At 59.1% G+C, this 23,756-nt stretch overlaps 1 protein-coding gene across 2 annotated transcripts in view; it reads right to left on the bottom strand.

Annotated features, from left to right (window-relative positions):
- Nucleotides 1–23,756, bottom strand: part of LOC144488618 (myosin-10-like) — a 40,378-nt gene that overhangs the window by 383 nt on the left and 16,239 nt on the right. The window contains exons 3-5 of one of the 2 annotated variants that reach the window (XM_078206681.1): nucleotides 15,075–15,102; nucleotides 8,682–8,784; nucleotides 579–644 (exon numbers count right to left, since the gene is read on the bottom strand). In XM_078206681.1, the coding sequence (XP_078062807.1) occupies nucleotides 594–644; nucleotides 8,682–8,784; nucleotides 15,075–15,102 (182 nt within the window). In that variant the 3' untranslated portion in view covers nucleotides 579–593. Of the gene's footprint in view, nucleotides 1–578; nucleotides 645–8,681; nucleotides 8,785–15,074; nucleotides 15,103–23,756 lie in introns of those variants that run through there. The other variant, XM_078206682.1, reaches the window with a different exon arrangement.

Genomic DNA, 23,756 nt, shown 5'->3' with positions numbered 1-23,756 from the left:
TGTGACCCCCTCTGTTTCCCCCCTCCCCCTGTCCCCCCCCCCCGTCCCTCTCCTCCCTCCCTCCCCCCCGGGATTATGTGTGTGAAGTGGGTCGGGTCCCACCCAGACACACGCCTCCCCCAACATTCGCCCCAGCTACAAATCCCACCCCAAACCCCACGCCAATCAGGAGGCCACTCGGCCCCGTTGAGCCAATCAATAAGATCATGGCTGATCGGATTGTAATCTCAGCGCCACATTCCCCGTCCCGCACCCCCACAATAACCTCTCAGCACCCCTGCACTGATCAACACACCCCCCAACCCACCGCCCCCCCCTCCCCCAACCCACTGCCGCCCCCCCTCCCCCAACCCACCGCCGCCCCCCACACCCCAACCCTCCGCCCCCCCCTCCCCCAACCCACTGCCGCCCCCCCTCCCCCCAACCCACCGCCGCCCCCCACACCCCAACCCACCGCCCCCCCCTCCCCCAACCCACTGCCGCCCCCCCTCCCCCCAACCCACCGCCGCCCCCCACACCCCCAGCCCTCTGTTGCACTCTGGGATCTCCCACATGACTACAATGGTGCTGAAGGGGCCTGTGCGATGCAGCAGTCAGCGTGCAGGGCAACTTGCCTGGTGCTTGGGCAGCTGGGAAGATTCCAGCTATCCGGGAACAATGGAGAGAAAAGCAGAGAGAGAAAGAGAGACACACAACAGTTAACACTCACGGACAGCCGATCAACCCTCCTGACCCAGGCCAGAGGCCAGAAGAGGGACAAGGCCTGGAATTCTCAGGCAATGGACTCCTCCCATGCCTGGTCCCCATGGACTGCAGAGCACCAACACCCGTTCGCCCGAACCCCCCCCATCAACACACTGCCATTTCTCTCAATCCGCGCGGGGGGGCACGCCAAGGCGAGAGCGCGCGATGGCGCGTCAGGGCGCTCGCGCGGGGGGGATGGGGCGCAAGGGCGAGCGCGCGTGGGGGAGTGGAGCACCAGGGCAGGCGCGGGGGATGGCGCTCCAGAGAACGCGCGGTGAGAGGGGGGGGGGGGCCAGGCGTGCGTGGGAGGTGGCACGCAAAGGCCAGGGCTCGCGGGGGTGACATGGCAGGCCAAGGGCGCGCGGGCGGGTGGCGGGCCAGGGCGAGTGGGGGGGGGGGGTGGTGGCTGGGGGGGCGGACGGGCGGGGGCGCGGGGAAGGGGGAAGCGGCGCGAAGATGACAGGAGCAGGCGAGCGCAAACGCGAGAGGAGAGGGCGAGCGCAAACGCGAGAGGAGCGGGCGAGCGCAAGCGCGAGAGGAGCGGGCGAGCGCAAACGCGAGAGGAGCGGGCGAGCGCAAACGCGAGAGGAGCGGGCGAGCGCATACGCGAGAGGAGTGGGCGAGCGCAAACGCGAGAGGAGCGGGCGAGCGCAAACGCGAGAGGAGCGGGCGAGAGGAGCGGGCGAGCGCAAACGCGAGACGAGCGGGCGAGCGCAAACGCGAGAGGAGTGGGCGAGCGCAAACGCGAGAGGAGCACGCGAGCGCCAACATGACACGAGCGCGCGAGCGCCAACCCGACACGAGCGACAACGCAACACGAGCGCGCGAGCGACATCGCGACACGAGCGCGCGCCAACGCGACACGAGCGCGCGAGCGCCAACGCGACACGAGCACGCGATCGCCAACGCGACAGGTGCATGAGCGCCAACGCGACACGAGCGCACGAGTGCAAACGCGCCAACGCGAGAGGATCGCGCGAGCGCCAACGCGAGAGGATCGCGCGAGCGCCAACGCGAGAGGATCGCGCGAGCGCCAACGCGAGGGTGACATGGCAGGCCAAGGGCGCGCGGGCGGGTGGCGGGCCAGGGCGAGTGGGGGGGGGGGTGGTGGCTGGGGGGGCGGACGGGCGGGGGCGTGGGGAAGGGGGAAGCGGCGCGAAGATGACAGGAGCAGGCGAGCGCAAACGCGAGAGGAGAGGGCGAGCGCAAACGCGAGAGGAGCGGGCGAGCGCAAGCGCGAGAGGAGCGGGCGAGCGCAAACGCGAGAGGAGCGGGCGAGCGCAAACGCGAGAGGAGCGGGCGAGCGCAAACGCGAGAGGAGTGGGCGAGCGCAAACGCGAGAGGAGCGGGCGAGCGCAAACGCGAGAGGAGCGGGCGAGAGGAGCGGGCGAGCGCAAACGCGAGACGAGCGGGCGAGCGCAAACGCGAGAGGAGTGGGCGAGCGCAAACGCGAGAGGAGCACGCGAGCGCCAACATGACACGAGCGCGCGAGCGCCAACCCGACACGAGCGACAACGCAACACGAGCGCGCGAGCGACATCGCGACACGAGCGCGCGCCAACGCGACACGAGCGCGCGAGCGCCAACGCGACACGAGCACGCGATCGCCAACGCGACAGGTGCATGAGCGCCAACGCGACACGAGCGCACGAGTGCAAACGCGCCAACGCGAGAGGATCGCGCGAGCGCCAACGCGAGAGGATCGCGCGAGCGCCAACGCGAGAGGATCGCGCGAGCGCCAACGCGAGAGGATCGCGCGAGCGCCAACGCGAGAGGATCGCGCGAGCGCCAACGCGAGAGGATCGCGCGAGCGCCAACGCGAGAGGATCGCGGGAGCGCCAACGCGAGAGGATCGCGCGAGCGCCAACGCGAGAGGATCGCGCGAGCGCCAACGCGAGAGGATCGCGCGACGCCAACGCGAGAGGATCGCGCGAGCGCCAACGCGAGAGGATCGCGCGAGCGCCAACGCGACACGAGCGGGCGAGCGCCAACGCGACACGAGCGGGCGAGCGCCAACGCGACACGAGCGGGCGAGCGCCAACGCGACACGAGCGGGCGAGCGCCAACGCGACACGAGCGGGCGAGCGCCAACGCGACACGAGCGGGCGAGCGCCAACGCGACACGAGCGGGCGAGCGCCAACGCGACACGAGCGGGCGAGCGCCAACGCGACACGAGCGGGCGAGCGCCAACGTGACACGAGCTGGCGAGCGCCAACGCGACACGAGCGCGCTAACACCAACGCGACACGAGCGGGCGAGCGCCAACGCGACACGAGCGCGCGAGCGCCAACGTGACACGTGCGCGCGAGTGCAAACACGACAGGAGCGCGCGAGTGCAAACGCAACAGGTGCACGAGCGCAAAAGCGACAGGAGCGTGCAAGCGCAAATGCCACAGAAGCACGCGAGCACAAGCGCGACAGGAGCGCTTGCGCAAACGTGACAGGAGCGCGCGAGAGCACGCAAACGCAAACGTGACAGGAGCGCGAGAGCGCAAACGCCACAGGAGCGCGCGAGCGCAAACGCCACAGGAGCATGAGCGCAAACGCCACAGGAGCGCGCGAGCGCACACGCGACAGGAGCGTGAGCGCAAACGCGACAGGAGCGTGAGCGCAAACGCGACAGGAGCGTGAGCGCAAACGCGACAGGAGCGTGAGCGCAAACGCGACAGGAGCACGCGAGCGCATATGCTACAGGAGCGCGCGAGCGCAAACGCCACAGGAGCGCGAGCGCAAATGCGACAGGAGCGCAAGAGAGCACGCGAGCGCAAATGCAGCAGGAGCGCGCGAGCGCAAACGCGACACGAGCGTGCGAGTGCAAACGCGACAGGAGCGTGCGAGAGCACATGCGACAGGGGCACGCGAACGCAAACGCGACAGGAGCACGTGAGCGCAAACGCGACAGGAGCGCGGGAGAGCACAAGCGACAGGAGCACGCGAGCGCAAACGCGACAGGAGCGCGGGAGAGCACAAGCGACAGGAGCGCGGGAGAGCACAAGCGACAGGAGCGCGCGAGCGCAAACGCGACAGGAGCGTGGGAGAGCACAAGCGACAGGAGCACGCGAGCGCAAACGCGACAGGAGCACGCGAGAGCACAAGCGACAGGAGCGCGCGAGCGCAAACATGACAGGAGCGCGCGAGCGCCAATGCGACAGGAGCGCGCGAGCGCCAATGCGACAGGAGCGCGCGAGTGCCAATGCGACAGGAGCGCGCGAGTGCCAATGCGACAGGAGCGCGCGAGTGCCAACACGACACGAGCGTGCGAGTGCAAACGCGACACGAGCGCGCGAGTGCAAACGCGACACGAGCGCGCGAGCACAAACACAACATGAGCGCGCGAGCACAAATGCGACAGGAGCGCGCGAGCACAAACGCGACAGGAGCGCGCGAGCACAAACGCGACAGGTGCGCGCGAGCACAAACGCAACAGGAGCGCGCGAGAGCACATGCGACAGGAGCGCAGGAGAGCACACGCGACAGGAGCGCGCGAGAGCACATGCGACAGGAGCGCAGGAGAGCACACGCGACAGGAGCGCGCGAGCGCAAACATGACATGAGCAGGCGAGCGCAAACGCAACAGGAGCGCGCGAGCGCCAACGCGACAGGAGCACGCGAGCACAAACGCGACAGGCAGCGCGCGAGCACAAACGCGACAGGAGCGCGCGAGCACAAACGCGACAGGAGCGGGCGAGCACAAATGCGACAGGAGCGCGCGAGAGCACAAGCGACAGGAGCACGCGAGCGCAAACGCGACAGGAGCACGGGAGAGCACAAGCGACAGGAGCGAGCGAGCGCCAACGCGACAGGAGCGCGCGAGCGCAAACATGACAGGAGCGCGCGAATGCCAACGCGACAGGAGTGCACGAGCGCCAATGCGACAGGAGCACGCGAGCGCCAATGCGACAGGAGCGCGCGAGTGCCAACGCAACAGGAGCGCGCGAGCGCAAACGCGACAGGAGCGCGCGAGCGCAAACGCGACAGGAGCGCGCGAGTGCCAACGCGACAGGAGCGCGCGAGCGCAAACGCGACAGGAGCGCGCGAGCGCAAACGCGACAGGAGCGCGCGAGTGCCAACGCGACAGGAGCACGCGAGCGCCAATGCGACAGGAGCGCGCGAGTGCCAACACGACAGGAGCGCGCGAGCGCAAACGCGACAGGAGCGCGCGAGCGCCAATGCGACAGGAGCGCGCGAGTGCCAACGCGACAGGAGCGCGCGAGCGCCAATGCGACAGGAGCACGCGAGCGCCAATGCGACAGGAGCGCGCGAGTACAACGCGACAGGAGCGTGCGAGCGCCAATGCGACAGGAGCGCGCGAGTGCCAACGCGACAGGAGCGCGCGAGCGCCAATGCGACAGGAGCACGCGAGCGCCAATGCGACAGGAGCGCGCGAGCACCAACGCGACAGGAGCGCGCGAGCGCCAATGTGACAGGAGCGCGCGAGTGCCAACGCGACAGGAGCGCGCGAGCGCCAACTCGACAGGAGCGCGCGAGCGCCAACGCGACAGGAGCGCGCGAGCACAAACACGACAGGAGCGCGCGAGCGCCAACGCGAAAGGAGCGCGCGAGCACAAACACGACAGGAGCGCGCGAGTACCAATGCGACAGGAGCGCGCAAGCACAAACGCGACAGGAGCGCGCGAGTGCCAATGCGACAGGAGCGCGCGAGTGCCAATGCGACAGGAGCGCGCGAGTGCCAATGCGACAGGAGCGCGCGAACGCCAATGCGACAGGAGCGCGCGAGTGCCAACGCGACAGGAGCACACGAGTGCCAACGCGACAGGAGCGCGTGAGAGCACAAGCGACAGGAGCACGCGAGCGCCAATGCGACAGGAGCACGCGAGCGCCAATGCGACAGGAGCACGCGAGCGCCAATGCGACAGGAGCACGCGAGCGCCAATGCGACAGGAGCGCGCGAGTGCCAACGCGACAGGAGCGCGCGAGCGCCAATGCGACAGGAGCGCGCGAGCGCCAATGCGACAGGAGCGCGCGAGTGCCAACGCGACAGGAGCGCGCGAGCGCCAATGTGACAGGAGCGCGCGAGTGCCAACGCGACAGGAGCGCGCGAGCACAAACGCGACAGGAGCGCGCGAGCGCCAACGCGACAGGAGCGCGCGAGTGCCAACGCGACAGGAGCGCGTGAGCGGCAATGCGACAGGAGTGCGCGAGTACCAACGCGACAGGAGCGCGCGAGCGCCAATGCGACAGGAGCGCGCAAGCACAAACGCGACAGGAGCGCGCAAGCACAAACGCGAGAGGAGCGGGCGAGCACAAATGCGACAGGAGCGCGCGAACGCAAACGCGACAGGAGCACGCGAGCGCAAACGCGACAGGAGCGCGGGAGAGCACAAGCGACACGAGCGCGCGAGCGCAAACATGACAGGAGCGCGGGAGAGCACAAGCGACAGGAGCGCGCGAGCGCAAACGCGGCAGGAGCGCGCGAGCGCCAATGCGACAGGAGTGCGCGTGTACCAACGCGACAGGAGCACGCGAGCGCCAATGCGACAGGAGCGCGCGAGCACAAACGCGACAGGAGCGCGCGAGCACAAACGCGACAGGAGCGCGCGAGCACAAACGCGACAGGAGCGCGCAAGCACAAACGCGACAGGAGCGCGCGAGCACAAACGCGAGAGGAGCGGGCAAGCACAAATGCGACAGGAGCGCGCGAACGCAAACGCGACAGGAGCACGCGAGCGCAAACGCGACAGGAGCGCGGGAGAGCACAAGCGACACGAGCGCGCGAGCGCAAACATGACAGGAGCGCGGGAGAGCACAAGCGACAGGAGCGCGCGAGCGCAAACGCGACAGGAGCGCGCAAGCACAAACGCGACAGGAGCGCGCGAGCACAAACGCGAGAGGAGCGGGCAAGCACAAATGCGACAGGAGCGCGCGAACGCAAACGCGACAGGAGCACGCGAGCGCAAACGCGACAGGAGCGCGGGAGAGCACAAGCGACACGAGCGCGCGAGCGCAAACATGACAGGAGCGCGGGAGAGCACAAGCGACAGGAGCGCGCGAGCGCAAACGCGGCAGGAGCGCGCGAGCGCCAATGCGACAGGAGTGCGCGTGTACCAACGCGACAGGAGCACGCGAGCGCCAATGCGACAGGAGCGCGCGAGCACAAACGCGACAGGAGCGCGCGAGCACAAACGCGACAGGAGCGCGCAAGCACAAACGCGACAGGAGCGCGCGAGCACAAACGCGAGAGGAGCGGGCAAGCACAAATGCGACAGGAGCGCGCGAACGCAAACGCGACAGGAGCACGCGAGCGCAAACGCGACAGGAGCGCGGGAGAGCACAAGCGACACGAGCGCGCGAGCGCAAACATGACAGGAGCGCGGGAGAGCACAAGCGACAGGAGCGCGCGAGCGCAAACGCGACAGGAGCGCGCGAGCGCAAACATGATAGGAGCGCGCGAGCGCAAACATGATAGGAGCGCGCGAGCGCAAACATGATAGGAGCGCGCGAGCGCAAACGCGACAGGAGCGCGGGAGAGCACAAGCGACAGGAGCGCGCGAGCGCAAACGCGACAGGAGCGCGGGAGAGCACAAGCGACAAGAGCGCGCGAGCGCAAACATGACAGGAGCGCGGGAGAGCACAAGCGACAGGTGCGCGCGAGCGCAAACGCGACAGGAGCGCGGGAGAGCACAAGCGACAGGAGCACGCGAGCGCAAACGCGAGAGCACGCGAGAGCACAAGCGACAGGAGCGCGTGAGCGCAAACATGACAGGAGCGCGCGAGCGCAAACATGACAGGAGCGCGCGAGCGCAAACATGACAGGAGCGCGCGAACGCCAATGCGACAGGAGCGCGCGAGCGCAAACACGACATGAGCGCGCGAGCGCAAACACGACATGAGCGTGCGAGCGCAAACGCGACATGGGCGCGCGAGCGCAAACACAACAGGGGCGCACGAGCGCAAACACAACAGGGGCGCGCGAGCGCAAATGCAACAGGAACGTGCGAGCGCCAACACGACAGGAGCGCACGAGCGCAAACACGACATGAGCGCGCGAGCGCAAACACGACATGAGCGCGCGAGCGCAAACACGACATGAGCGCGCGAGCGCAAATGCAACAGGAGCGCGCGAGCACAAACACGACAGAAGCGCGCGAGCGCAAACGCAACAGGAGCGCACGAGCACAAACGCGACAGGAGCGCGCAAGCACAAACGCGACAGGAACGCGGAAGCACAAACGCGACAGGAGCGGGCGAGCACAAACGCGACAGGAACGCGCAAGCACAAACGCGACAGGAACGCGCAAGCACAAACGCGACAGGAGCGCGCGAGCACAAACACGACAGGGGCGCGCGAGCGCAAATGCAACAGGAACGTGCGAGCGCCAACGCGACAGGAGCGCGCGAGCGCAAACACGACATGAGCGCGCGAGCGCAAACGCAACAGGAACGCACGAGCGCAAATGCAACAGGAGCGCGCAAGCACAAACACGACACAAGCGCACGAGCGCAAACGCAACAGGAGCGCGCGAGCGCAAACGCAACAGGAACGCGCGAGTGCAAACACGACACAAGCGCGCGAGCGCAAACACGACAGGAGCGGGCGATTGCAAACGCAGAGTCCACCGCGACAGCAGCGTGCGAACGCAGAGTGCAAACGCGACAGCAGCGCGCGAGTGTGTGCGAATGCGAGCGAATGCGACAGCGCGAACACAACAGCCTGAGCGAGCACGAATGCAATAGCGCAAGCGAAATGAAGCGCAAGCGTGCTGACCTGAGCCCTACCCACATCTCTCTGAAACTGTCCTCTGAAACAATCGTAGAGATCCCTCCCTAACAGCACTGTGGGTGTACCTACACCACACGGAACTGCAGCAGGTTAAGCAGGTGGCTGACCCTCCATCTCCTCTCCCCCTGACTCTGGAGGCTGGTAATGAACAGTCCCGCTGGGACCTGGCATGCGTACAGGTGTGGAGGTACTCACAGGGGCAGCGTGGTCCTTGTGGCCCTTGTGCGATGAAGCCACGTGTGCGAGGTACTGAATAACCTTCTTGGTGTTCTCAGTCTTGCCAGCTCCGGACTCGCCGCTGTCAGGATGCAAATGGACAAGGTTTATGCATCGAGTCCCCCACAACCCTCCCCTCTCCCTCAGAGCCAACACAAGTCCCAGTCAGCCAGCTTCCCAACTCCCGAGTGCGCGGACAGGGCACGGCAAATCACCAACATTCACAACACAGCAAAACATTGTCACGAGTAATACCTCCATTAGACCCACACTGGGAGCACCGTGCACAGTTCCGGTCTCCATATCCCTCGGTTAGACCACACTGGGAGCACCGTGCACAGTTCCGGTCTCCATATCCCTCGGTTAGACCCACACTGGGAGCACCGTGCACAGTTCCGGTCTCCATATCCCTCGGTTAGACCACACTGGGAGCACCGTGCACAGTTCCGGTCTCCATATCCCTCGGTTAGACCACACTGGGAGCCCCGTGCACAGTTCCAGTCTCCATATCCCTCGGTTAGACCACACTGGGAGCACCGTGCCCAGTTCCAGTCTCCGTATCCCTCGGTTAGACCACACTGGGAGCCCCGTGCACAGTTCCGGTCTCCGTATCCCTCGGTTAGACCACACTGGGAGCCCCGTGCACAGTTCCAGTCTCCGTATCCCTCGGTTAGACCACACTGGGAGCACCGTGCACAGTTCCGGTCTCCGTATCCCTCGGTTAGACCACACTGGGAGCACCGTGCACAGTTCCAGTCCCCGTATCCCTCGGTTAGACCACACTGGGAGCACCGTGCACAGTTCCAGTCTCTGTATCCCTCAGTTAGACCACACTGGGAGCACCGTGCACAGTTCCAGTCTCTGTATCCCTCAGTTAGACCACACTGGGAGCACCGTGCACAGTTCCAGTCTCTGTTTCCCTCGGTTAGACCACACTGGGAGTGTGGTGCAGAGTTCCAGTCTCCGTATCCCTCGGTTAGACCACACTGGGAGCACCTTGCACAGTTCCGGTCTCCGTATCCCTCGGTTAGACCACACTGGGAGCACCGTGCACAGATCCGGTCTCCCTATCCCTCGGTTGGACCACACTGGGAGCACCTTGCACAGTTCCGGTCTCCGTATCCCTCGGTTAGACCACACTGGGAGCACCGTGCACAGTTCCAGTCTCTGTATCCCTCGGTTAGACCACACTGGGAGCACCGTGCACAGATCCGGTCTCCCTATCCCTCGGTTGGACCACACTGGAAGCACCGTGCACAGTTCCGGTCTCCGTATCCCTTGGTTAGACCACACTGGGAGCCCCGTGCACAATTCCGGTCTCTATCCCTCGGTTAGATCACACTGGGAGCACCGTGCACAGTTCCAGTCTCCGTATCCCTCGGTTAGATCACACTGGGAGCACCGTGCACAGTTCCAGTCTCCCTATCCCTCGGTTAGACCACACTGGGAGCACCGTGCACAGTTCCAGTCTCCGTATCCCTCGGTTAGACCACACTGGGAGCACCGTGCACAGTTCCGGTCTCCGTATCCCTCGGTTAGACCACACTGGGAGCACCGTGCACAGTTCCAGTCCCCGTATCCCTCAGTTAGACCACACTGGGAGCACCGTGCACAGTTCCAGTCTCTGTATCCCTCAGTTAGACCACACTGGGAGCACCGTGCACAGTTCCAGTCTCTGTATCCCTCAGTTAGACCACACTGGGAGCACCGTGCACAGTTCCAGTCTCTGTTTCCCTCGGTTAGACCACACTGGGAGTGTGGTGCAGAGTTCCAGTCTCCGTATCCCTCGGTTAGACCACACTGGGAGCACCTTGCACAGTTCCGGTCTCCGTATCCCTCGGTTAGACCACACTGGGAGCACCGTGCACAGATCCGGTCTCCCTATCCCTCGGTTGGACCACACTGGGAGCACCTTGCACAGTTCCGGTCTCCGTATCCCTCGGTTAGACCACACTGGGAGCACCGTGCACAGTTCCAGTCTCTGTATCCCTCGGTTAGACCACACTGGGAGCACCGTGCACAGATCCGGTCTCCCTATCCCTCGGTTGGACCACACTGGAAGCACCGTGCACAGTTCCGGTCTCCGTATCCCTTGGTTAGACCACACTGGGAGCCCCGTGCACAATTCCGGTCTCTATCCCTCGGTTAGATCACACTGGGAGCACCGTGCACAGTTCCAGTCTCCGTATCCCTCGGTTAGATCACACTGGGAGCACCGTGCACAGTTCCAGTCTCCCTATCCCTCGGTTAGACCACACTGGGAGCACCGTGCACAGTTCCAGTCTCCGTATCCCTCGGTTAGACCACACTGGGAGCACCGTGCACAGTTCCAGTTTCCGTATCCCTCGGTTAGACCACACTGGGAGCACCGTGCCCAGTTCCAGTCTCCGTATCCCTCGGTTAGACCACACTGGGAGCACTGTGCACAGTTCCAGTCTCTGTATCCCTCGGTTAGACCACACTGGGAGCACCGTGCCCAGTTCCAGTCTCCGTATCCCTCGGTTAGACCACACTGGGAGCACCGTGCACAGTTCCAGTCTCCGTATCCCTCGGTTAGACCACACTGGGAGCACCGTGCGCAGTTCCGGTCTCCCTATCCCTCGGTTAGACCACACTGGGAGCACCGTGCCCAGTTCCAGTCTCCGTATCCCTCGGTTAGACCACACTGGGAGCACTGTGCACAGTTCCGGTCTCTGTATCCCTCGGTTAGACCACACTGGGAGCACCGTGCACAGTTCCAGTCTCTATATTTTTATTTTTTATTCATTTGTGGGACATGGGCGTTGCTGGCTGGCCAGCATCTATTGCCCATCCCTAATTGCCCTTGAGAAGGTGGTTGTGAGTTTCTTGAGACACTGCAGTCCACGTGCTGTGGGTTGACCCACAGTGCTGTTAGGGAGGGAATTCCAGGATTTTGACCAAGCAACTGTGAAGAAACAGCGATATATTTCCAAGTCAGGATGGTGAGTGGTTTGGAGCGGAACTTGCAGGTGGGGGTGTTCCCCATGTGTCTGCTGCCCTTGTCCTTCTAGGTGGTAGAGGTGGTGGGTTTGGAAGGTGCTGTTGAAGGAGCCTTGGTGAGTCGCTGCAGTGCATCTTGTAGATGGTACACACGGCTGCCTCTGTGTGTCGGTGGTGGAGGGAGTGAATGTTGAAGGTGGGGGTTAGTGTGTCGATCGAGCGGGGGCTGCTTTGTCCTGGATGGTGTTGAGCTTCTCGAGTGTTGTTGGGAGCCGCACTCATCCAGGCAAGTGGAGAGTATTCCATCCCACTCCTGACTTGTGTCCTTGTAGATGGTGGACAGGCTTTGGGGAGTCAGGATGTGAGTTACTCACCGCAGGATTCCCAGCCTCTGACCCGCTCTTGGAGCCACTGTATTTATGTGGTGAGTCCAGTTGAGTTTCTGGTCAATGGTAACTCCAAGGATGTTGACAGTGGGGGATTCAGTGATGGTTACACCATTGAGTGTCAAAGGGAAGTGGTTCGAGTGTCTCTTACTGGTGACGGTCATTGCCTGGCATTTATATGGTGTGAATGTTACTCGCCACTTGTCAGCCCAAGCCTGGACATTGTCCAGATCTTGCTGCATTTGAAATGGACTCATGCAGTATCTGAGGAGTCGCGAATGGTGCTGAACATTGTACAATCATCGGCAAACATCCCCATTTCTGACCTTATGATGGAGGGAAGGTCATTGATGAAGCAGCTGAAGATGGTTGGGCCAAGGACACTGCCCTGAGGGACTCCTGCTGAGATGACTGACCCTTCACAACCATCTTCCTATGTATCAGGTATGACTCCAACCAATGGAGAGTTGCCCCCTGATTCCCATTGACTCCAGTTTTGCTGGGGCTCCTTGATGTCACACTCAGTTGAATGCAGCCTTGATGTCAAGGGCAGTCACTCTCACCTCACTGCTGGAGTTCAGCTCTTTTGTCCATGTTTGAACTAAGGCTGTAACGAGGTCAGGAGCTGAGTGACCCTGGCAAAACCCAAACTGGGCGTCACTGAGCAGGTTATTGCTGAGCAGGTGCTGCTTGACAGCGCTGTCGATGGCCCCTTCCACCACTTTACTGATGATCGAGAGTACACTGATGGGGCGGTAATTTTCTGGGACCAGGACATTATCCTGAGGGACTCCTGCAGAGATGTCCTGGAGCTGAGACGAATGACCCTCCACAATCACAACCATCTTCCTATGGACCAGGTATGACTCCAACCAGCGAACAGTTTGCCCCGATACACATTGATTCAGGTTTTTCTAGGGCTCCTCGGATGCCACACTTGGTTGAAAGTGGTCTTGATGTTAAAGGCAGTCACTCTCACCTCACCTCTGGTTAGACCACACTGGGAGCACTGTGCACAGTTCTGGTCAGACACTGGAGATGGTACATTAATATTCACTCGGACGATACCAGAACTGAAAGGCTGCAACTATCGAGAAAGACTGAACGGGCTGGGGGCTCTGTTCTCAGGAAAAGAGAAAACTGAGGGGGTAACGTGATCGAGATCACTGAGATAACAAAAGGGATTTTGATAATGTTGATGTAGAGAAGATGTTCCCACTAATAAATCCAATCGGGGATGAGAATCCAGGAAAAACGTCTTTACCCACGGGGAGTGGGGAGAGTGTGGGACTCGCTCCCACGGGGGAGTGGGGAGAGTGTGGGACTCGCTCCCGCGGGGAGTGGGGATAGTGTGGGACTCGCTCCCGCGGGGAGTGGGGAGAGTGTGGGACTCGATCCCGCGGGGAGTGGGGAGAGTGTGGGACTCGCTCCCGCGGGGAGTGGGGAGAGTGTGGGACTCGCTCCCGCGGGGAGTGGGGAGAGTGTGGGACTCCCTCCCATGGGGAGTGGGGAGAATGTGGGCCTCGTTCCCGCGGGGAGTGGGGAGAATGTGGGACTCGCTCCCACGGGGAGTGGGGAGAATGTGGGACTCGCTCCCACGGGGAGTGGGGAGAATGTGGGACTCGCTCCCGCGGGGAGTGGGGAGAATGTGGGACTCGCGCCCGCAGGGAGTGGGGAGAGTGTGGGACTCGCTCCTGCGGGGGGTGGGGAGAGTGTGGGACTCGCTCCTGCGGGGAGTGGGGAGAGTGTGGGACTTGCTCCCGCGGGGAGTGGGGAGAGTGTGGGACTCGCTCCCACGGGGAGTGGGGAGAATGTGGGCCTCGCTCCCGCGGGGAGTGGGGAGAATGTGGGACTCGCTCCCACGGGGAGTGGGGAGAATGTGGGACACGCGCCCGCGGGGAGTGGGGAGAGTGTGGGACTCGCTCCCGCGGGGGGTGGGGAGAGTGTGGAACTCGCTACCGCAGGGAGTGGAGAGAGTGTGGGACTCGCTCCCGCGGGGGGTGGGGAGAGTGTGGGACTCGCTCCCGCGGGGAGTGGGGAGAGTGTGGGACTCGCTCCCGCGGGGAGTGGGGAGAGTGTGGGACTCGCTCCCGCAGGGAGTGGGGAGAGTGTGGGACTCGCTCCCGCGGGGAGTGGGGAGAGTGTGGGACTCGCGCCCGCGGGGAGTGGGGAGAGTGTGGGACTCGCTCCTGCGGGGGGTGGGGAGAGTGTGGGACTCGCTCCTGCGGGGAGTGGGGAGAGTGTGGGACTCGCTCCCGCGGGGGGTGGGGAGAGTGTGGGACTCCCTCCCACGGGGAGTGGGGAGAATGTGGGACTCGCTCCCGCGGGGAGTGGGGAGAATGTGGGACTCGCTCCCACGGGGAGTGGGGAGAATGTGGGACTCGCGCCCGCGGGGAGTGGTGAGAGTGTGGGACTCGCTCCCGCGGGGAGTGGGGAGAATGTGGGACTCGCGCCCGCGGGGAGTGGGGAGAGTGTGGGACTCGCTCCCGCGGGGGGTGGGGAGAGTGTGGGACTCGCTCCCGCAGGGAGTGGAGAGAGTGTGCGACTCGCTCCCGCGGGGGGTGGGGAGAGTGTGGGACTCGCTCCCGCGGGGAGTGGGGAGAGTGTGGGACTCGCTCCCACGGGGAGTGGGGAGAGTGTGGGACTCGCTCCCGCGGGGAGTGGAGAGAGTGTGGGACTCCCCCCTCAGAAATAGAGTGATTGGGTGTGGCCCGAGGGTCGGTTTACTCCAGGGTTGAGTCGGGGGAATGTCGATTGACACCAGGATGGAATGCTGCACAATGCAGGTGGAAGGTGTGAGAACTGGACTCAGGGTGGAAGGTCACCCACGGTTCTGCCGTCCTTGGTCCTGAGCCTTATAGATGTGTGTCACGGTTCCTCCTCCCTGTCCCACATTTTTCATAAACCACCTCACCCCCCAACCCCACCGCCGCCCCTCCCAGACATATCCAGCTTCCGCAGCTATAACTCCTTAACATGGGAGGTCACCTCAGGAAAAAGTACTTACGAAACCAGGTGAACTTACGTGCAAAGGATCGACTGGTCCTCTCGATCTGAAAAAGAGAGAGAAAACATTAAACACGCAGAAACAGGAGGAGGCCATTCAGCCCCTCGAGCCTGTCACACAGGAACAGGAGGAGGCTCTTTCAGCCCCTCGAGTCTGTTACACAGGAACAGGCTCAAGGGGCTGAATGGACCACCTCCTGTTCCTGTGCCGTGCAGCACTCCCTCAGTACTGGCACCGGGGGAAGTGTTGGCCTGGATTATGGAGCTCAAATCCTAGAGTATATACATCTACCCCCGACAGTGCAGCACTCCCTCAGTACTGGCACCGGGGGAGTGTCGGCCTGGATTATAGAACTCTAATGCTAGAGTAAGAAGTCTCACAACACCAGGTTAAAGTCCAACAGGGTTATTTGGTAGCACAAACTTTCGGAGCGCTGCCCCTTCATCAGGTGAGTGGAGAGTTGGGTTCACAAACAGGGTATATATAGACACAAACTCAATTTACAAGATAAAGGTTGAAATGCGAGTCTTAACAGGTAATCAAGTCTTTACAGGTGCACATAATGCAAGTGGAGGGGGGTTAAGTACAGGTTAAAGAGGTGTGAAATCTCTTAAACCAGGACAATTAGTGAGATTTTGCCAGCCCAGGCGAGTCATGGGGGGTTACAGATAGTGTGACATGAACCCAAGATCCCGATTGAGGCCGTCCTCATGTGTGTGGAACTTGGCTATCAGTGTCTGCTCAGCAATTGTGCGTACTAACAATATAGGTAGGAAGAGTGATGAGGTCCTGCAGCAGCAGTTTAGGGAGTTAGGTAGAAAGTTGAAAAGCAGAACCTCTGGATTGTAATCTCAGGATTACTCCCTGTACCACATGCCAGAGTGAGGCTAGAAATAGGAAGATAATGCAGCTCGACACGTGGCTAAACAGCTGGTGTAGGAGGGAGGGTTTCAGATATCTGGACCATTGGGGTCTCTTCCGGGGCAGGTGGGATCTGTACAAGAAGGACGGGTCGCATCTAAACTGGAAGGGCATAAATATTCTGGCCGGGAGGTTTGCTAGTGTCACACGGGAGGATCTAAACTAGTTTGGCAAGGGGATGGGAACCAAAGCAACAGTGAATTAGCTGAAGGGGAACCAGACAATAGAGCCAGTAAGACTCAGAGAAACAGCAGGCGGGGTGTGGTTGCTGAACACAGCAGGTCTGGTGGACTGAAGTGCATTTATTTCAATGCGAGAGGTGTAACAGAGGGGAATGTAAAAGGGGTGGGGGAGTTGCACTATTGGTTAAGGAGAATATCACAGCTGTACTCCGGGAGGACACCTTGGAGGGCTCATACAGCGAGGCGATATGGGTAGAGCTCAGGAATAGGAAAGGTGTAGTCACAATGTTGGGGTTTACTATAGGCCTCCCAACAGCCAGAGGGAGATAGAGGAACAGATATGTAGGCAGATTTTGGCAAGGTGTAAAAGTAACAGGGTTGTTGTGGTGGGAGATTTTAACTTCCCCTATATTGTCTGGGGCCCACTGAGTGCTCAGGGTGTGGATGGGGCAGAGTTTGTAAGGAGCATCCAGGAGGGCTTCCTGAAACAGTACGTAGATAGTCCAACTAGAGAAAGGGCCATACTGGACCTGGTATTGGGGAATGAGCCGGCCAGGTGGTCGATGTTTCAGTAGGGGTGCAGTTCGGGAACAGTGACCACAATTCAGTAAGCTTTAAGGTATTGATGGATAAAGATAAGTGTAGTCCTTAAGTTAAGGTCCTAAACTGGAGGAAGGCTCATTACAACAATATTAGGCAGGAACTGAAGAATGTAGATTGGGGGCAGATGTTTGAGGGCAAATCAACATCTGGCATGTGGGAGGCTTTCAAGTGTAAATTGATAGGGATTCAGGACCGGCACATTCCTGTAAGGATGAAGGATAAGTATGGCAAGTTTTGGGAATCTTGGATAACGAGAGATATTGTGAACCTAGTCAAAGAGAAAAAAGAAGCATTTGTCAAAGCTAGGAGGCTGGGAACACACCTGAAGCAAGTGTGGAATACAAGGAAAGCAGAAAGAAACTTAAGCAAGGATTAAGGAGGGCAAAAAGGGATCACAAAAAAGCATTGGCCAGCAGGATTAAGGAAAATCCCAAGGCTTTTTATACATATGTAAAGAGTAAGAGGGTAGCCAGGGAGAGGGTTGGCCCACTCAAGGACAGGGGAGGGAATCTATGTGTGGAGCCAGAGGAAATGGGCGAGGTATTAAATGAGTACTTTGCGTCAGTATTCACCAAAGAGAAGGACTTGGTGGATGATGAGTCTGGGAAAGGATGTGTAAATAGTTTGAGTCATGTTGAGATCAAAAAGGAGGTGGTATTGGGGTTCTTGAGAAACATTAAGGTAGACAAGTCCCCAGGGCCTGATGGGATATACCCCAGAATACTGAGAGAAGCAAGGGAGGAAATTGCTGGGGCCTTGAGAGAAATCTTTGTATCCTCACTGGCTACAGGGGAGGTCCCACAGGATTGGAGAATAGCCAATGTTGTTCCTTTGTTTAAGAAGGGTAACGAGGATAATCCAGGTAATTACAGGCCGGCGAGCCTTACATCAGTGGTAGGGAAATTATTGGAGAGGATTCTTCGAGACAGGGTTTATTCCCACTTGGAAATAAGTGGACGTATTAGCAAGAGGCAACATGGTTTTGTGAAGGGGAGGTCGTGTCTCACTAACTTGATCGAGTTTTTCGAGGAAGTGATGAAGATAATTGATGAGGGTAGGGCAGTGGATGTTGTTTACATGGACCTCAGTAAGGCCTTTGACAAGGTCCCTCATGGCAGACTGGTGCAGAAGGTGAAGTCACATGGGATCAGAGGTGAGCTGGCAACGTGGATACAGAACTGGCTCGGTCATAGAAGTGGAGATGCCGGCGTTGGACTGGGGTAAACACAGTAAAAAGTTTAACAACACCAGGTTAAAGTCCAACAGGATTACTTGGCAGCTTTTGCTACCAAATAAACCTGTTGGACTTTAACCTGGTGTTGTTCAACTTCATACTCGGTCATAGAAGACAGAGGGTAGCAGTGGAAGGGTGTGTTTCTGAATGGAGGGCTGTGACAAGTGGCGCTCCTCAGGGATCAGTGCTGGGACCTTTGCTGTTTGTAATATATATAAATGATTTGGAGGCAAATGTAATTGGTTTGATTAGTAAGCTTGCGGATGATACAATAGTTGGTGGATTTGCGGATAGCGATGAGGACCATCAGAGGATACAGCAGGATATAGATCAGTTGGAGACTTGGGCGGAGAGATGGCAGATGGAGTTTAATCCGGACAAATGTGTGGTAATGCATTTTGGAATGTTTAATACAGATAGGAAATATACAGTAAATGGCAGAACCCTTAAGAGTATTGATAGGCAGAGGGATCTGGGTGTACAGGTACACAGGTCACAAGAAAGTGGCAATGCAGGTGGAGAAGGTAGTCAAGGAGGTATACGGCATGCTTGCCTTCATCGGCCGGGGTATTGTGTTTAAAAGTTGGCAAGTCATGTTGCAGCTTTATAGAACCTTAGTTAGGCTGTACTTGGAATATAGTGTTCAACTCTGGTCGTCACACTCCCAGAAGGATGTGGAGGCTTTGGAGAGGGTACAGAAAAGATTTACCAGGATGTTGCCTGGTATGGAGGGCATTAACTATGAGGAGAGGTTGGAGAAACTTGGTTTGTTCTCACTGGAACAACGAAGGTTGAGGGGCGACCTGGTAGAAGTCTACAAGATTATAAGAGGCATGGATAGAGTGAATAGTCAGAAACTTTTTGCCAGGGTGGAAGAGTCAATTACTAGGGGGCACAGGTTGAAAGGAGATGTACGAGGCAGATTTTTTACACAGAGGGTGGTGGGTGCCTGGAACTCGCTGCCGGGGGAGGGAGTGGAAGTGGATACGATAGTGAGTTTTAAGGGGCATTTGGACAAATACATGAATAGGATGGGAATAGAGGGATATGGTCCCCGGAAGGGTAGGGGGTTTTAGTTCAGTGGGGCCGCATGGTCGGTGCAGGATTGGAGGGCCGAAGGGCCTGTTCCTGTGCTGTAATTTTCTCTGTCCTTTGATTTATTATTGTCACATGTATTAACATACAGTGAAAAGTATTGTCATGTGCCTTGAAGGCCGTCTTGGAGAACACTTAGCCGAAGATCAGAGGCTGAATGCCCGTGACCGCTGAAGTGTTCCCTGGCAGGAAGGGAACACTCCTGCCTGGCGATGGTCGAGCGGTGTTCATTCATCCATTGTCGTAATGTCTGCAGCGCTCCGAAAGCTCATGCTACCAAATAAACCTATTGGACTTTAACCTGGTGTTGTGAGACTTCTTACTGTACCTACCCCAGTCCAACGCTGGCATCTCCACATCTACCTCCGACAGTGCAGCACTCCCTCAGTACTGGCACCGGGGGGAGTGTCGGCCTGGATTATGGAGCTCAAATCTCAGGAGGTGGGTAGGGAGAGGCTCGAGCCTAGCACAGGCCAGCCCAGCGAGAGCGCTGTCCTGTGTCACAGTGAGAACCTGACTTGATGCTGATGTGATTGTGCAGGACAAGAAAAATCTCAGCAATATTCTCCAAGCTGTGTTCCATCTCCCACAGGGTCAGACAGCTGAGATGTAAGCAACACGTACACCTGGCGACTCCCTATGTACCCAGGTGGAAAGCTTGTTTTTGAATTGGTTTTGACACTTGTACACCTAATGGGTGCACTTGCGAAGGAGCACCACATGGCTGAGGGGGGGGGGGGGGGGGGGAGTGATTCTCCCCTGTGAGCTGGGGTGCAATGTTTACCCCTTAGCAAATCGCACGAGAAAAAAAACAGATGACTCGGCTCGTTATCACATTGCTGTGTGTGGGATCTTGCTGTGCACACATTGGTGGCCCCGTTACTGACATTACACCAGTGAACATGCTTCGGAAAAGTCTGTCGTCGCCTGTGAAGGGTTTGGGGCTGCCCTTCTTCACCAGAGTGGGTGGTGTACACTGAAACACAAGCCCTCATTCACTAACCGTCTAACTGGTTGAACCGGTGGAGCTGGAGATGTGGGAAGCCTTGAGGCGAGGGTGGACAGGGGTGTGAATGAATGGGAAAGGCGGGGCCCGGGAGCAACGATCTACAAATCGATAGGGTTGGTGTTTGGCACCTGGAAGCCAGCCAGCAGTTCGGGGCCAGGAGTGTTCACACAGGGAGAGAGCTGACAGGCACACAGGCCTAACGCAGAGCAACACTCCCACACACACATCCCCCCCACACCCAGAGAACTACACACAGGCCTAACGCAGAGCAACACTCCCACACACACATCCCCCCCACACCCAGAGAACTACACGCAGGCCTAACGCAGAGCAACACTCCCACACACGCATCCCCCCACACCCAGAGAACTACACACAGGCCTAACGCAGAGCAACACTCCCACACACGCATCCCCCCCACACCCAGAGAACTACACACAGGCCTAACGCAGAGCAACACTCCCACACACGCATCCCCCCCACACCCAGAGAACTACACACAGGCCTAACGCAGAGCAACACTCCCACACACGCATCCCCCCCACACCCAGAGAACTGCACGCAGGCCTAACACAGAGCAACACCCCCACACACGCATCCCCCCACACCCAGAGAACTACACACAGGCCTAACGCAGAGCAACACTCCCACACACACATCCCCCCACACCCAGAGAACTACACACAGGCCTAACGCAGAGCAACACTCCCACACACACATCCCCCCACACCCAGAGAACTACACACAGGCCTAACGCAGAGCAACACTCCCACACACACATCCCCCCACACCCAGAGAACTACACACAGGCCTAACGCAGAGCAACACTCCCACACACACATCCCCCCACACCCAGAGAACTACACACAGGCCTAACGCAGAGCAACACTCCCACACACGCATCCCCCCACACCCAGAGAACTACACACAGGCCTAACGCAGAGCAACACTCCCACACACGCATCCCCCCACACCCAGAGAACTACACACAGGCCTAACGCAGAGCAACACTCCCACACACGCATCCCCCCACACCCAGAGAACTACACACAGGCCTAACGCAGAGCAACACTCCCACACACGCATCCCCCCACACCCAGAGAACTACACACAGGCCTAACGCAGAGCAACACTCCCACACACGCATCCCCCCACACCCAGAGAACTACACACAACACTCTCACAAAGAACGCCCCCCCCCCCCACCCAGAGAACTGTGCGAGAGTTGGACATTCCCCCAAAGACCCCTACCCAGAGAACTGCACACGAGTGGGACAACACTCCCACAAACACTTCCCACCCCACCCTCAATTCCCAGCAATCAAGGCGAAAGACCGAAGGCAACTCAGCAATCATCCTTCACATGATGGATTCACTGCCAAAGTCCAATATTTAACCAGTAATCTCTATCTTACTCTTTATAGCTCTCCCTCCTCCAGCCTCTACAATTCTCATCCTCCTGTTCAAATCCCTCCCTCGCTCCCTCCCTCCCTATCTCCATAACCTCCTCCAGTCCCTACAATTCTCATCCTCCTGTTCAAATCCCTCCCTCGCTCCCTCCCTCCCGATCTCCGTAACCTCCTCCAGTCCCTACAATCCTCATCCTCCTGTTCAAATCCCTCCCTCGCTCCCTCCCTCCCTATCTCTGTAACCTCCTCCAGCCCCTACAATTCTCATCCTCCTGTTCAAATCCCTCCCTCGCTCCCTCCCTATCTCCGTAACCTCCTTCAGTCCCTACAATTCTCATCCTCCTGTTCAAATCCCTCCCTTGCTCCCTCCCTCCCTATCTCCGTAACCTCCTCCAGTCCCTACAATCCTCATCCTCCTGTTCAAATCCCTCCCTCGCTCCCTCCCTCCCTATCTCCATAACCTACTCCAGTCCCTACAATTTCTCATCCTCCTGTTCAAATCCCTCCCTTGCTCCCTCCCTATCTCCATAACCTCCTCCAGTCCCTACAATTCTCATCCTCCTGTTCAAATCCCTCCCTCCCTCCCTATCTCCGTAACCTCCTCCAGTCCCTACAATTCTCATCCTCCTGTTCAAATCCCTCCCTCACCCCCTCCCTCCCTATCTCTGTAACCTCCTACAACCCTGCAAGATCTCTGCTTTCCTCCAATTCCGACCTCTCGAGCATCCCCCTGATTCCCATCGCTCTGCCATTTTGAACAGAAAAGAAATTAAGGGTTATGGTGAGCGGGCGGTTAAGTGGAGCTGAGTCCATGAAAAGATCAGCCATGATCTTATTGAATGGCGGAGCAGGCTCGAGGGGCCAGATGGCCTACTCCTGCTCCCAGTTCTTATGTTCTTATGTACCTTCAGCTGCCTGGGTGGGATGCCGTAAGCTCTGCAATTCCCTTCCTAAACCTTTCCACCTCTCCCTTTCTCTCTCTCTCTGTCTGTCTCTCTCCTCCTTTAAGACACTCCTTAAAAACCTCCCTCTTTGACCAAGCTTTCAGTCTCCTGTGGGCTTGGGGTCAATATTCTCTCCGACAACTTTTCCTCTGAAAGTGAAAGGCGCTGGTGTAGACATCGCAAACAGCCAGTTGGACAGGTTTGTACATTCAAACCCATGGATAGTTCTGATAGAATTCACAGCCCTAGGTGGGTGGATGCCGTTAAGTCACACCAGGTCAGGAGAACGAACAAATTGAAAGGAGTGTCACAACATTGCTCCAGTCCCCACCCTTCTCCCGCACAAAGGGTGACCCAAGCACAGGGAATGGTGCATTCCACATCTCTGAGGTCACAGCACATTCCATTCCGGCACCTTTACAGAGCCCCGGGTGCAATCTCAGCCAATCACACTGATACATCTAGAGCTAAGCGCCCAGAGTGTTGGCAATGAGAAGGCAGCTAAACGTAGCATAGACGCCATTTTCATAGAAATCATAGAAACCCTACAGCGCAGAAAGAGGCCATTCGGCCCATCGGGTCTGCACCGACCACAATCCCACCCAGGCCCTGCCCCCATATCCCTACATATTTTACCCACTAATCCCTCTAACCTACGCATCTCAGGACACTAAGGGGCAATTTTAGCATGGCCAATCAACCTAACCCGCACATCTTTGGACTGTGGGAGGAAACCGGAGCACCCGGAGGAAACCCACGCAGACACGAGGAGGATGTGCAAACTCCACACAGACAGTGACCCAAGCCGGGAATCGAACCCAGGTCCCTGGAGCTGTGAAGCAGCAGTGCTAACCACTGTGCTACCATGCCTCAGTCCTGATCTGTAAACGAATGAACCAATAAATCATCCTCCCTGCCCCATCTCCCTGTAAAATTTGCCCCTTCAAGTTCTGCTCTCCGTACCCGTTGGTTAGACAACACTGGGAGCACCGTGTACAGTTCCAGTCTCCGTATCCCTCGGTTAGACCACACTGGGAGCTCCGTACACAATTCCAGTCTCAGTATCCCTCGGTTAGATCACACTGGGAGCACCATGCACAGTTCCGGTGTCCGTATCCCTCAGTTAAACCACACTGAGAGCACCACGCACAGTTCCGGTGTCCGCATCCCTCAGTTAAACCACACTGGGAGCACCACACACAGTTCTGGTCTCCGCATCCCTCAGTTAAACCACATTCAGAGCACCATACAAAGTTCCGGTCTCTGTATCCCTCGATTAGATCACACTCGGAGCACCATGCAC

This window comes from Mustelus asterias, unplaced genomic scaffold, assembly GCF_964213995.1.
Source record: "Mustelus asterias unplaced genomic scaffold, sMusAst1.hap1.1 HAP1_SCAFFOLD_1715, whole genome shotgun sequence".
Taxonomy (NCBI): domain Eukaryota; kingdom Metazoa; phylum Chordata; class Chondrichthyes; order Carcharhiniformes; family Triakidae; genus Mustelus; species Mustelus asterias.
This window is presented reverse-complemented; position numbering and strand designations above follow the sequence as displayed.